The 11,590-nt window shown below is 48.4% G+C and overlaps 5 protein-coding genes across 5 annotated transcripts; 3 read left to right on the top strand and 2 right to left on the bottom strand.

Moving 5' to 3' along the window:
* Positions 1-26: 26 nt before the first annotated feature.
* On the top strand, positions 27-362 carry VFPPC_18145 (hypothetical protein; the record flags this gene model as incomplete). Its single annotated transcript, XM_022429800.1, has 1 exon — positions 27-362. The coding sequence occupies one exon, from the start codon at positions 27-29 to the stop codon at positions 360-362; it is 336 nt and encodes a 111-aa protein (XP_022285212.1).
* Positions 363-2,423: 2,061 nt separating this feature from the next.
* Positions 2,424-4,214, bottom strand: VFPPC_09307 (sulfite oxidase, mitochondrial precursor; the record flags this gene model as incomplete). The annotated part of the gene is made up of 2 exons (XM_018287867.1): positions 2,424-3,903; positions 3,973-4,214. The coding sequence occupies 2 exons, from the start codon at positions 4,212-4,214 to the stop codon at positions 2,424-2,426; spliced, it is 1,722 nt and encodes a 573-aa protein (XP_018139178.1).
* Positions 4,215-4,828: 614 nt separating this feature from the next.
* Positions 4,829-6,737, top strand: VFPPC_09308 (catalase; the record flags this gene model as incomplete). Its single annotated transcript, XM_018287868.1, has 8 exons — positions 4,829-4,831; positions 4,890-4,923; positions 5,026-5,158; positions 5,214-5,673; positions 5,731-6,018; positions 6,071-6,155; positions 6,215-6,613; positions 6,676-6,737. The coding sequence occupies 8 exons, from the start codon at positions 4,829-4,831 to the stop codon at positions 6,735-6,737; spliced, it is 1,464 nt and encodes a 487-aa protein (XP_018139179.1).
* Positions 6,738-8,226: 1,489 nt separating this feature from the next.
* VFPPC_14577 (histidine acid phosphatase) lies at positions 8,227-9,716 on the top strand (the record flags this gene model as incomplete). The annotated part of the gene is made up of 2 exons (XM_018292345.1): positions 8,227-8,863; positions 8,920-9,716. 2 exons carry the CDS (start codon positions 8,227-8,229, stop codon positions 9,714-9,716), a joined length of 1,434 nt encoding a protein of 477 aa, XP_018139180.1.
* Positions 9,717-10,255: 539 nt separating this feature from the next.
* Positions 10,256-10,553, bottom strand: VFPPC_14578 (hypothetical protein; the record flags this gene model as incomplete). The annotated part of the gene is made up of 2 exons (XM_018292346.1): positions 10,256-10,348; positions 10,407-10,553. The coding sequence occupies 2 exons, from the start codon at positions 10,551-10,553 to the stop codon at positions 10,256-10,258; spliced, it is 240 nt and encodes a 79-aa protein (XP_018139181.1).
* Positions 10,554-11,590: the final 1,037 nt, after the last annotated feature.

Genomic DNA, 11,590 nt, shown 5'->3' with positions numbered 1-11,590 from the left:
TTTTGAGCGTATTTCCTGTGGCGGTGATGCATGTCTTTCGCTTCACCTTCACCGTGACTGCAAAGTGCCTGTTCCTCGTCGCCCTGTTTGCCCAGCCAGTTTGCTTGCTGCCGCCCCAAATTCCCTTTTCACTTCTTCTAGAAGACAGGTTTGTGGCAAAGAACGGACATGTGCTGCAATCGTGTTGCACAGGCTTCCATGTCTCAGCCAGATGCTTACCGCCTGTGATCGACTCAGCAGGTCGGTTGTCTCATCGTGTCCTCCGTACAACCCAGCACCGAGAAACTGGGCACGGGTGGCTGCCGAGAAGGCTTGGTTTCGCTGGCATCAATTCAAGCAGGCCAGCATGCTTGAATGTGTGATACCAAAAACACAGGGACCGTGAAACCAGGTGAAGCATGCCATGACAAGGGCTTACATTTTGGAGCACAAAATCTCGCTCTTTTATCTCCTGTTGGCTAAAACTCCACTGAGAAAACATCCAACCAACCAGGATCTTGCTGATCATGGGCCTTGCTGCCGTGGATTTCTTCCTGGCGGAGTGGACTTCTTTGTTCGGAAATTTGGCTTGGGGCGGTTGCTGTGGCGTTAGCACGACAGAGAAGCAATTCTCCCCGTCATCCCTGCAGTATCGTATTTTGGTTTGCAAAGTCCAGATTGTGGTTTTAATTTACGCACGCATACATAACGGACAGCGGCGGGTAATGGGATGCAATGGGATAGGAGACAATGGCCAATCTGTGACCGCATCTTCTTGGCGCTGACATGCATGGGGGAGCAGCTCACATTTTTTGCCCACGCCAGTTCGAAGGAGCATATTAATATTGGCTGCAGTCAGTTTAATTATAGTACAGTGCCAAGGACTCTTCGGCAAGATGACCGTTCCATCATTGATGTCATGATACACGACATTGGCTGAAGAAACTGAGCATGGTCACCCTAGACTCTACCCCGAATGCCCTGTTCGTGATAAATCGCATGCTATGGTCCATCTATTGCATGGACAGCCTGATGAAACATGACTGATTGAACCTCGCTGGCTCCCATAATCTTATCTGATCTATCTCCAGAGAATCTCATTGGTATGCCAAGTATAAACACCATGCCATGACACCACAGTCGCGCTGAAGTGAACGCCATGAGTGAACGAAGACCCAACTTCTTACTTAAGTGATGCTTTCGCGACCACGCGAGCCCTATCTTCTAATTACCGACTATCTCCTATTGTGATGTGAGTATCTCTCTCTAACGGAGAAGGTGTTGTACTATGGCACACAAAGTGAAATTGTTGCCTAGGCCGTGTTGACGCAAGCATGCTACATCATGGCATTATCGCATTTTGATACTTTATCTGGACCAATTCTCATTTTCTCTTGTCACATACTTTGGCTGATAATTTGCAAACACGTGGCGAGCAACCGTTACACGCAATTGACACCCATCATTCAGCGGACAATGCTTCATAATGTGGTCAAAGGTTCAGATCAACACTGTCCGTAGCGAAAACCCGATTCTCAGGGGAACCTTTCCCTCAAACACAGTATTTGTGTCACAGGAGTTGGTATTCTGGAAGAGCCAGCGACTAAGCCAAGGCAATACGAAGCTCTCTGAGAACCTGGGCTCCGTACCATCTTCCTCCAACTCACCAGCTACATCATGTATATAAATCAAGTCTTATGCCGATAATGTGGTATGTTCGCAACTGCCCACGCCTTTCCCTGCTTAGCAATCCAATCGCTATGTCAACAGGTCGTCACAAGCAAACCCGAGCTGTACCCGTTTCTGCTTCCGCATTGATCGCTGCGCTATGGCACCAAGTCCAACCCCAGGCCAAGTGGATTTAACCTAGCGACGAGGTCCGATACTCAACTGGGAGGGTTTTCATATTCGGCGACATAATACCGATCAGTAAAGCCACTGTGGTCTGACGCGGCGAGGTGGTAGATGTGCTGAGCCTGTGAGACCATGGAACCTCTCAGCGCGGCCGAGACTGTGTGAACAGAAATTTATGTAGAAAAAATGGCAGAAACCTCGAAGCGGAAGCTAGTGAGTACGAAGTCATGGAGAAGTCCAAGAGAAGGTATGACAAGTTGAGAGTCAGTAACAAAAAGAATACGAACCTGTGCGATTGTTCCCACACTTTCAATACAAGCTCAATTCCCAAAATCGTCCTGCCGGACGCAGGCAACAAAGCAGATATGGAAAGCCCCCTTGAATTGGATCAGATTGCATGGACGGCCTAATGGGCCAGTGATGCTTGTGCCACAGGGTAAATGACTGATGGAGGAACGTGGCTGAAGGCACAATATTAAACATACTTTTATTAATTAAATAACTATTTGTGAACTAGAGTGATTTTCTGTTTAAATTTGCCGTCTTCCATGTGCGGGACGCACCTCGGAACCAACGAGAGAACCCATGAGCTAATCATCCTCAGCGTCGCGAGGGTCATTTTCCTTCCAAAACTCTTCATAGTCATCCCAAGTCTGAGATGGGAACGCCAGGGGCACCGTGATCGGACCAAACGGAATGCCCTTTTGTTCAAACTCCTCAAGACGAGCCTTGGTCTCCGGGCGAGATTTATTCACGCTGTAAATCGAGATTCGGTGGCACGAACTCGTGACGTGTAATCCCCAGTTCCAAGCAGTTCGAACATCTGGTGGCTGAGTGTTCAATGCGTTATCCCAGCAACGACAAACAATCTCAACCCAACCTTCAACATCACAAGGCAGATCAAACTCCCAAGTACGCCAGGTCCACCTGCGTTTCTTGGATAAGTTTTCAAGCGGGACGGTGTACCAGTTGAAGCCTCCGTCATTTGAGAGTTCAACTCGCTCTGGCCATCGACCACCGCCAGAGTATGCCCAGCCCTTGCAGCGAATTTTGCCCTTGTGAATGCACACCTGCTTGGTCCATGGTGACATGATGGCAGAGCTGACCGGCATCTCCTGGATCTGGATGCCGTCCGTCATCTTGAAGTTATGCTTTCCAACCTGTTGTGGGAAGTAAAGGTACTCCTGGCTCTGGACTGGCGCTCGAGATGGCAGCTTGATTGCCTTGATGCGATAGAGCCACTTGACGCTTCTGGCACCAATGTAGCCAAAGACGACGATGCGAAGCGGGTATCCGTGGATCGCAGGGAGGACTTCTCCATTCATCTCCCAAGCCAGCATGACTTCATTTGCCTTCACCTTGGACCAGGGGACACTGACAAGATAGTTCATGGTCTTGTCGTCCTTGAAGTAAGTGTCGGCGCCATAGAATTCCAGGTGTTTAGCACCGTCAATCAGACCGCCACATTCCTTGATCACCTTTTTCAAGCTAATACCGACATATTTAGCTGTGCCAATCGCACCCTCGGCCCAAGGTGCCTGAGGAACCTCATCACCCTGGCCAGGATACTTGAGGATCTGCTCAATGCGACGGGTGCCAGAGCATTGGATAGTGATGGTCTTTTCCATACGCGGGAACCTAGACTCGTCCATGAGATCATCCAAGGTGAATTCTTTTGGCTTCGCAACCAGGCCGTCTAAATGGAAGCTGTACTGATCCTTGTCAATGAGTGGGATGCCCCCGTGGTTTCTGACGAAGTGGAGGGAATTTGGAGTAATCTCCTTATCGGTTACAAGACGCTTAGGCGGCTCGCCGTTATACGGAAACTGTAGAAGATGCAGCATGTCAGGGTGTTTCTCTTTGAGGACTGTAGCCCAAGAATCTTCGGGAATCTTGGTCAGTTCACCACCGACTGCGTGGTGCCACATCTTCCAGTGCGTGCCTGGAAGAACAGGGTTCGTTCCTGGAATGGGGCCAAGCTGGAACTCCGGATTAGGTGGAAAGGTTTGCGAAGTCAAGATCTTGTGCGCGGCGGCCTTTTTCTCAGGATAGTTCTCCCATTCGACAAAGCTGTAACAAGTCACATCTGGTCAGCCCGGTTCTATCACGCTTTTAGGTCTGAATTGTCATCACACATACCCAGTCCATCCCTTTCTCTCCATCGCAAATAGCTTGTTTGGGTTTCCAACCGCTTTGATAGCTTTCTCATCTTTGGTGAGTGGGCCAAACGTCTGAATTGGGAGAGCCTTGGTCTTCGGTTTGGTCATGTCAAGGACCGGGAGCACAGCTCCCGACAACCCCTGCTCGATCTTCCACTCATCAGGGCGATTTGTGGTCTTCATTTCGACGACGGGAGTAATTTTCTGATTTTTGGGAGGCATGACGATGGAGATGCTTGGTGTCGTCGAAGCTAGAACTTAGACCTCATGGCTGGCTTGAAGCACTTATACCTGATTCATCCACATGGCATAACACCACAACCCAGTTGTGACACAATGCCAACCTGTTTGCTCTTTTCTCGATCCCACCAATTGCTCAACTTGAGATCATCATGCAGGAAACCAAAAGTGGGATGACCTTTGGTCCAATTACCAGCAACGAATTCATGATATACTTTTGCCCCCGCATCAGGTGGCTTCATTAGCTCCCAAGCCTTTGTTGGGCTGCGCTTGGTGATACCAGCGAGCTGTGTGTCTCTTGAAGCTAGAACTCAGCTCTTCAAGCTATTTGAGCTTTGGCATGCAGATTGGTACCGCACTACCGCACATCATTTCTTGGGAGGGTCGGATGCATCGGGAGGGTGAATGGAGCTGGGGCGCTGCATCTTGAGCCATCAATACCGTACCGATCATGTAGTTCTGGTGGCTGAGGTGTGGGTTTGAGAAAGTTGAGAGATCAGGAATGCTATATAAAGGTGATTGTTAAATTGACATTGTGAAATGCTGAGGTTTCTAATCTCTCTCTGTAAAGGAAATTGTATACATCCCTCGTTATCATGGTGAGCACCAACCATCCTCAATTGTGGTGTAACGGTTTCATTCGCTTACAATCTGTAGTCTGCCTTCAACCCAGTATGCACTCTTGCTAATGGTAAGCAACAAATGGCAATGAGTTGGGCTTCTTGACTGACCGCCAGTTGGGCATTGCTTTTTCTGAGTCTACTAAATCTGAGACTGACCCCCATCTTCTTAGGCCAACCTAGCCCAAGTCCAGGCTCGGTCCATCAGATTCGTTATGGAAATACCAATGGTGGTCTGGTTACATTAGCCGATACCCAAACCATTGAAGTCCTTGCCCATTTCGCACGCGAGCGCATTCCAGAACGGTAGGCCGAGACCCCAGACTACCACGATCAACAAAGGCTCATTGTCGTATCACAGGAGTGTACATGCCAAGGCCGCCGGTGCCTTTGGCGAATTTGAAGTCCTTGAAGATGTATCTGACTTGACTGACGCGAAATTTCTCACGGGAATCGGGAAGAAGACACCCATTCTGTCTCGTATATCGACAGTTGGTGGTGAAAAAGGGTCCAGTGACACCGTTCGAGATGTTCGAGGTTGGGCGACAAAGTTTTACACAGAGGAGGGTATCCAGGACTTTGTCTTCAATGACCTGCCCGTCTTTTTTATTCGGGATCCCATCAAGTTTCCATCCATGAACCGGAGTCATAAAAGACATCCGCAGACAAATGTGCCAGATAATACCATGTTTTGGGACTTTCACAAGAACAATCCGGAAGGAATCCACGCTCTTATGCACTTGTTTGGACAGCGCGGCATTCCGGCTTCTCTGAAAAACATCAATGGCTACGGTGTTCATACTTATACCTTGAATAAGTCGGTAAGATAACGCCAAAACAAGATTTGAGTGCCACCACTATGGCTAAACGTATTATAGGACGGAAGTTATGTCTACGTCAAGTGGCACTTTAAGCCAAATGATGGCATCAGAACCATGGACTCGGATACTGCAGCTCGTTTGGCCGGAACAGAGCCTGACTATCACGTCAAGGATCTCTTCAATTCTATTGAAAGCGGAAACTTCCCAAGCTGGACAGTGTACGTGCAGGTTATCAAGCCAGAGGAGGTGAAATCTGCACCAATTGACATATTCGATTGCACGTACACTTGGCCATATGAGAAGTATCCGCTTCGTCGCATCGGACAATTTAGTCTTAACAAAAATGTTGGTATTGGCACATTCTCCCCTGTGATATGAGGCTAATGCCCCCGCGCAGCCAAACAACTATTTCCAGGACATTGAGCAAGCCTGCTTCTCGCCGTCAAACATGGTTCCAGGAATTGGACCATCTGCAGACCCAGGTTGGTACTTCTAACCCATGAATTAGGAACAAGCCAAGCTGATTGAGCCCTCAACCTAGTTTTGCAGGCGAGAATGTTTAGTTATCCGGATGCACATCGATATCGCGTTGGACCAAATTACTTCCAACTGCCGCCAAATCGGCCAATTAACAAGGTGTACGCACCGTATGTCCGAGACGGCCCTGGGACCATGAATGGAAACTACGGAGCTGATCCCGACTATGTCTTTTCGGAACTTCGTCCGGTGGCTCAAGGCAATCGAATTCAGATGCCGGTTCACGAGCTGTGGACAGGAAATGTGACATGCTTCTCCACATCTCTTACTGACAAGGACTTTGAACAGCCTCGAAAGCTTTGGGAGATTATCTGCAAGGAGCCAAATGGAAAGGAACAGCTCCTTCACAACATCATCCCCACACTTCGAGATATCCCGAGTAACTTGAAGAACGAAGTCCTAGGTGAGCCACATGAACGGCCACTGACGCCATGTTTCTGTAAGCCAACACTGACGCCTCTGTAGACTATTTCGGAAAGGTCGACCCTGGGCTGAAAAAATGTCTTTCTGATGGACTTGCTAAGTGATGTAAATGGGGTTTGTAGGAAGCTGAACTACTTTGTCCAGGCTTATGAGAGGTGTACCTAATGTTGCTTCTGAGTAAATAAATTGCCAACTTTTGGACATTTCATGTAGAGCCTGATAAAGCACGGTATTGAAGTCCAAAGGTTACAACTGCTAGCTCAATTGAAGTCGTACCTGAAGTGGGTATGAAGCTACAGGTGGCGAACTCCCGGATAGCTTCATTGAGGAACAAGAGAGGAGAATGTCGATCTTGCAGAGTTTGAAGCCATTGTAAATTCATCTACAGTCTTCATTGGCAACCTAAGCAGCCATTGTCGAGATGCTAACTTTTCACCCCCTCCATATGTCCCTGTGACAGCCCGCGCAGCTCATCAGGGCCATTGTCTAGCAAACCTTTAGTGCCACACATGGTGGCTTTTGACTATGGCCAATCCAAGAGCAGACGATTGAGCAGTTTATGCAACATCAATCAAGTTCCTCCTCATTGGGTGGTAAAATAGAGGGCCGTTACATTCCCTTTCCCAACTGGACCACGTTTGTTCCGTCAGACCCGTGGAGGCGCTGTGAGGTGTGAATGTTTGCCATACCACGTCCATCGTCCCGCATTACGTTTCGATGGGACCGGCTTGTCTCCGATCAAACAGATCTGGAGACTGATTGTCAACATGTTGTAGAGGCATCGATTGGCTGATACTGCTACTACATCAGGGAACAGCCATGCACGTCTCCACAGAAGAGCATGGCTATTCCAGTCTATTGAAGCCAAAGTACTGCAGGGAGAGAAATGATCAACGCGGGGTGGCACTCTGAATGTCTGGCAGAAAGCCGGTTTTCCTGCGTTGGTTGGTGGACGAATAAGACGGTTAGAGCTTGCAATGACACCTCTCTCTTAACACTGTTCGATGTACAATCACGTTTGTCACAATGTCAAGCATACCAAGCACTAGCATCAATGGTTCTTTCACAAAGCCTGACCTCACCTTATGCCAACCAGACATGTTGAAGAATTGAAGCCGTAACTCATACTAGCCAATGAGCACAAATGAGACATCCGGATTGAACGGGCGGGGTCACTTTCAATCCCATTCTCTTGCCTCCGCAGATAAATTTCGTAGGAGGAGGCTGATTGGCGTTCACTGGATGAATGGAATTGGATGAAGGTGAAGATAAGTGCGCCGTGGCTTACAAGCTGCATCTTGGCTATCGAATTCCAATGTAACCGCGGGACCTGAAATGGACGGTAGAGTGGCACATACCTACCGAACATGCTGGGAGCACTCCGCGCCTTCTTTCCAAATCTAATTCCATTTCTTGGCGTTTCTTCCTTCACTTGTTGTGACAGCTGATGTTATTTCACTTCTGGTCCATTGGTACTACATATCTACCACTGCAATAGACCGGGACGAGATTCCACACCGTACAAGAATTTTAGGGACATTGCCATTCTTAAAAACGTCGAGGTAACGCCAGTTAATACATTAAACGGCAGAAATGCACCGAATAATTCTCACGGTGACGGCCTTCTTGGCTCTTGGTATCAGTCAATCCGCTGCGGCGAGTGAACGAGTGCTGGGAGTTTACATTTTCCACCGTCATGGCGATCGCACAGCTAAAGCCTGGACGCCAGTTAACCTCACGGCTTTGGGAGCAGACGAGATTCATGCCTCGGGTACCTTTTATCACTCTCGCTACATCTCATCCAGCTCCGACTTGCACATCGTTGGCATGAGCTCAGATGTTGCTGTACTGTCTCAGTTGTCAGTCAGCTCACCTGAAGACAATGTTCTTCACAATTCGGCTATCTCATTCCTTCAAGGTCTATATCCACCTACTGGAAATAGCGAGGTACTTGCGAATGGTACCAAGGTGGAAGCACCACTTGGTGGCTATCAATACATCCCGGTCGATGAAGTGACCAGCAGTGCTACTGCCAACGGCGCCGAGAACAACGCATGGTTGCAGGGTAATAGCGGTTGCAACAAAGCTGTAGTTAGCTCGAACAACTACTTGCTCTCACCAGAGTATAAGACAACGTACAATGAGACCACGGAGTTTTACCAGAGCCTCTTGCCCGTTATCAATGGGACCTACGGACCTAGCGCTGCAAATTTCAAGAACGGATACGGCAGTACGTCCTCTCTCTCGAGTATAGTAAGCCTCCTCACGGACTAATTGACCTCTCAGTCTTTGACATCATCAATGTTGCTCGTATTCACAACTCCTCCATTCCCTCAGATCAGCTTCTGACCAACGAAACCCTCAGCCGCCTCTACAGTCTAGCATCGACGCATGAGTGGAACTTGGCGTACAACGCTTCTGACAGTGTCAGGGCTATAGCTGGAGCTGTTCTTGCTGGACAGATTCTGGATTCACTGCAGGCCATTGTTGACGCTAAATCAGGAAGCCCAAAGTTCAACATTCAGTTTGGAGCTTACGGAAGCTTCATGTCCTTTTTTGGCTTGACACAGCTACCCAAAGTGTCGAATGACTTTTATGGAATTACAGACTACGCATCTTCTATGACCTTTGAACTGTATACAACCAGTTCCGCCTCTAAACCTAGCGCTGACGATATCAACGTGCGGTTTCTCTACAGCAATGGGTCCGCTACCGATAACCGTCTCAAGTCCTTTCCGCTTTTTGGACAGGGCCAAGATACCCTCTCCTGGAATGACTTCAAAGCGGATATGGGGAAATTTGCCATCACTAACACCCAGCAGTGGTGCCAGATGTGTGGGAACTCTGCCGGCCAATGTGCACCGAACTCTACCACTTCTGGAAGTGACACAGCTCAAAAGTCAGACAATAACGACGGTGGCATTTCTAAGCCAGTTGCAGGCGTTATTGGCGCTCTAGTAACGCTTGGCGTCATTCTTGGCGTGGAAGCCCTGGTAATGCTCGTGGGTGGTCTACGCCTTGTTAAGAAGTCAACCCTCGATACTGCTAGCCGAAGCAGCATGGAGGCTGGTAGTGCTAAATAGGCACAATCACAGAGATATGGTAAAGGTGCGTTACGGCCACAATTCGGAACAGGAGTGAGAGAAGAATGTCCAAAACTGAAGCCTGCTTTGTCTAAGGGGAGTGTATAATCTCGTTGTCGGAATATTAGTGATGTACAGCATCAGCAAAAGCGCTATTTGAAGAAAACAGAAGCATGACAAGTGAAAAGTGGAAAGGGTATATGCGTTGATTGGAGGTCGTCTTTTTGTTTTTCATGATATAGCCCAGTCTCAGTACCTGTCTCTTGAAGGGCGGTGCGCGGCTATCAATATCGATTTTTAGGTTACTGCTGCTGGGTGGGCTGGATACATTCAAGTTCTTATGAAACAAACAAACTGTATTAAAACCAGATGTCAATTCAAATAGTGACTAGTACCAATTTATCATGTCTATATAGAACCAACTCCAGACCGAAACCCGTCGAGATAAACTGTCTATTATATGCCTAGGCGTGCTTGCGGTCTTGAATATGCAGCAGTCAAGCCAAACTCAGACAGTCCCATGTTGTGATGAAGATCGTTTATGGGAACTGGAAGTTGGGAGGGACGCAGTAGGGGCTGCCGTTGGCGGTGTTGAACTTGCAGATGGTATTGGGAGGGCAGTTGCCGGCGAACTATATCGTAGTCAGTATAAAGCAACTCAGTCATATGTCATCCTGATCAAATACTCACCACCCACTGTCCGCTGGTGTTGCAAACATCCCAAGCAGCCTTGCCAGGCTCGCAACGATAAGTGGCAGGCTTGCACTGGTTGGGATGGGTAGGAGAGGCGACGGCAACGGAGGCCAGAGCAGCAACGGAGGCAATGATGAACTTCATGTTGATGAGAGTTTTGGAATCAAGTAAAACTTGTAAGAAGGTTTGTAGTTGTGTTTTGTTTGTTGGAAAGCTGTTGATGAGACTGATGAGGAGAACAAATCTTTCAAAACAGGGAGTAGCTACAGTTTATATAGTTTTGTCGTCTCTCTTGAATGCGTCAATATTTAAACCACTTCGTAGACTCTGCCCGAAAGTGCCTCGATGAAGCCTTACTATTTCGTAGTTGATGCCCCCAACTTCGTATCTAGAAGTGTGGCGTCCTGGGACTCGGCAGCCTGACGTATGCAACTTTAAGATCTTGACGTAACGTTAAGGGTCTGACCAACGAAGGCATCCAGAAACATTTTCATTCCAACTGGCTGACCGGTGCCCGGCTGTGGTGGCCGACGGTGCGACCGAAGCGGCACTCATTCCTCGGTATAATCTTAACCCCGTTCAGTGTGTCTGCAGTTCGGAAGTCGGCTGCTAGCAAGCAGCCATGATCAATTGGATCGGACCTTTTTGGCCTATGACTTGTTGGTGTGCGTGTGACTCGGTGTCTGATCAGCCGTTGGCGTTATACGAGCGGCATTCGTATAAAAGTGGCGGCGGGCTGAGCTTGGCTGTCGCTATTTCTGTCACTGCCTCGCAAACTATCTAAGTTTGCGGGGAGAGTGAGACACGATGCTCAAAGGCTATTCGTCTAAGACACTGCCTCCACCATGCAGTATGTGATGCACAACATATGTATTGTCTCGGGGACTGATGTGGTATGTGTTCACGAACTGGGCATCGCCCAATGACTACTCTACCGAGAAGCCGACCATTGATGCAGTACGCCTCGTCTTTGTGCGTTTCTTCTTTGCTCTTTGTCTTTTCTCTGTTCGTCTCACTTGCTTTTTGTTCAGCCCCAAAGTGTGAGCAACGTCGATCAGTACCAACTCGGGCAATGGCCGCTGTTACGTGAGATTGTTGGTCGACGAGGTTGTATTTCGCCGACAGCGTATTTGAAACCGGATTGAATAGGTGTTACAAGGCACTGCTAACGAAAATATTGG

This window comes from Pochonia chlamydosporia, chromosome 7, assembly GCF_001653235.2.
Source record: "Pochonia chlamydosporia 170 chromosome 7, whole genome shotgun sequence".
NCBI classification, from domain to species: domain Eukaryota; kingdom Fungi; phylum Ascomycota; class Sordariomycetes; order Hypocreales; family Clavicipitaceae; genus Pochonia; species Pochonia chlamydosporia.
Note: the sequence above shows the minus strand (reverse complement) of the source record. Positions and strands in the feature narration are given on the sequence as shown.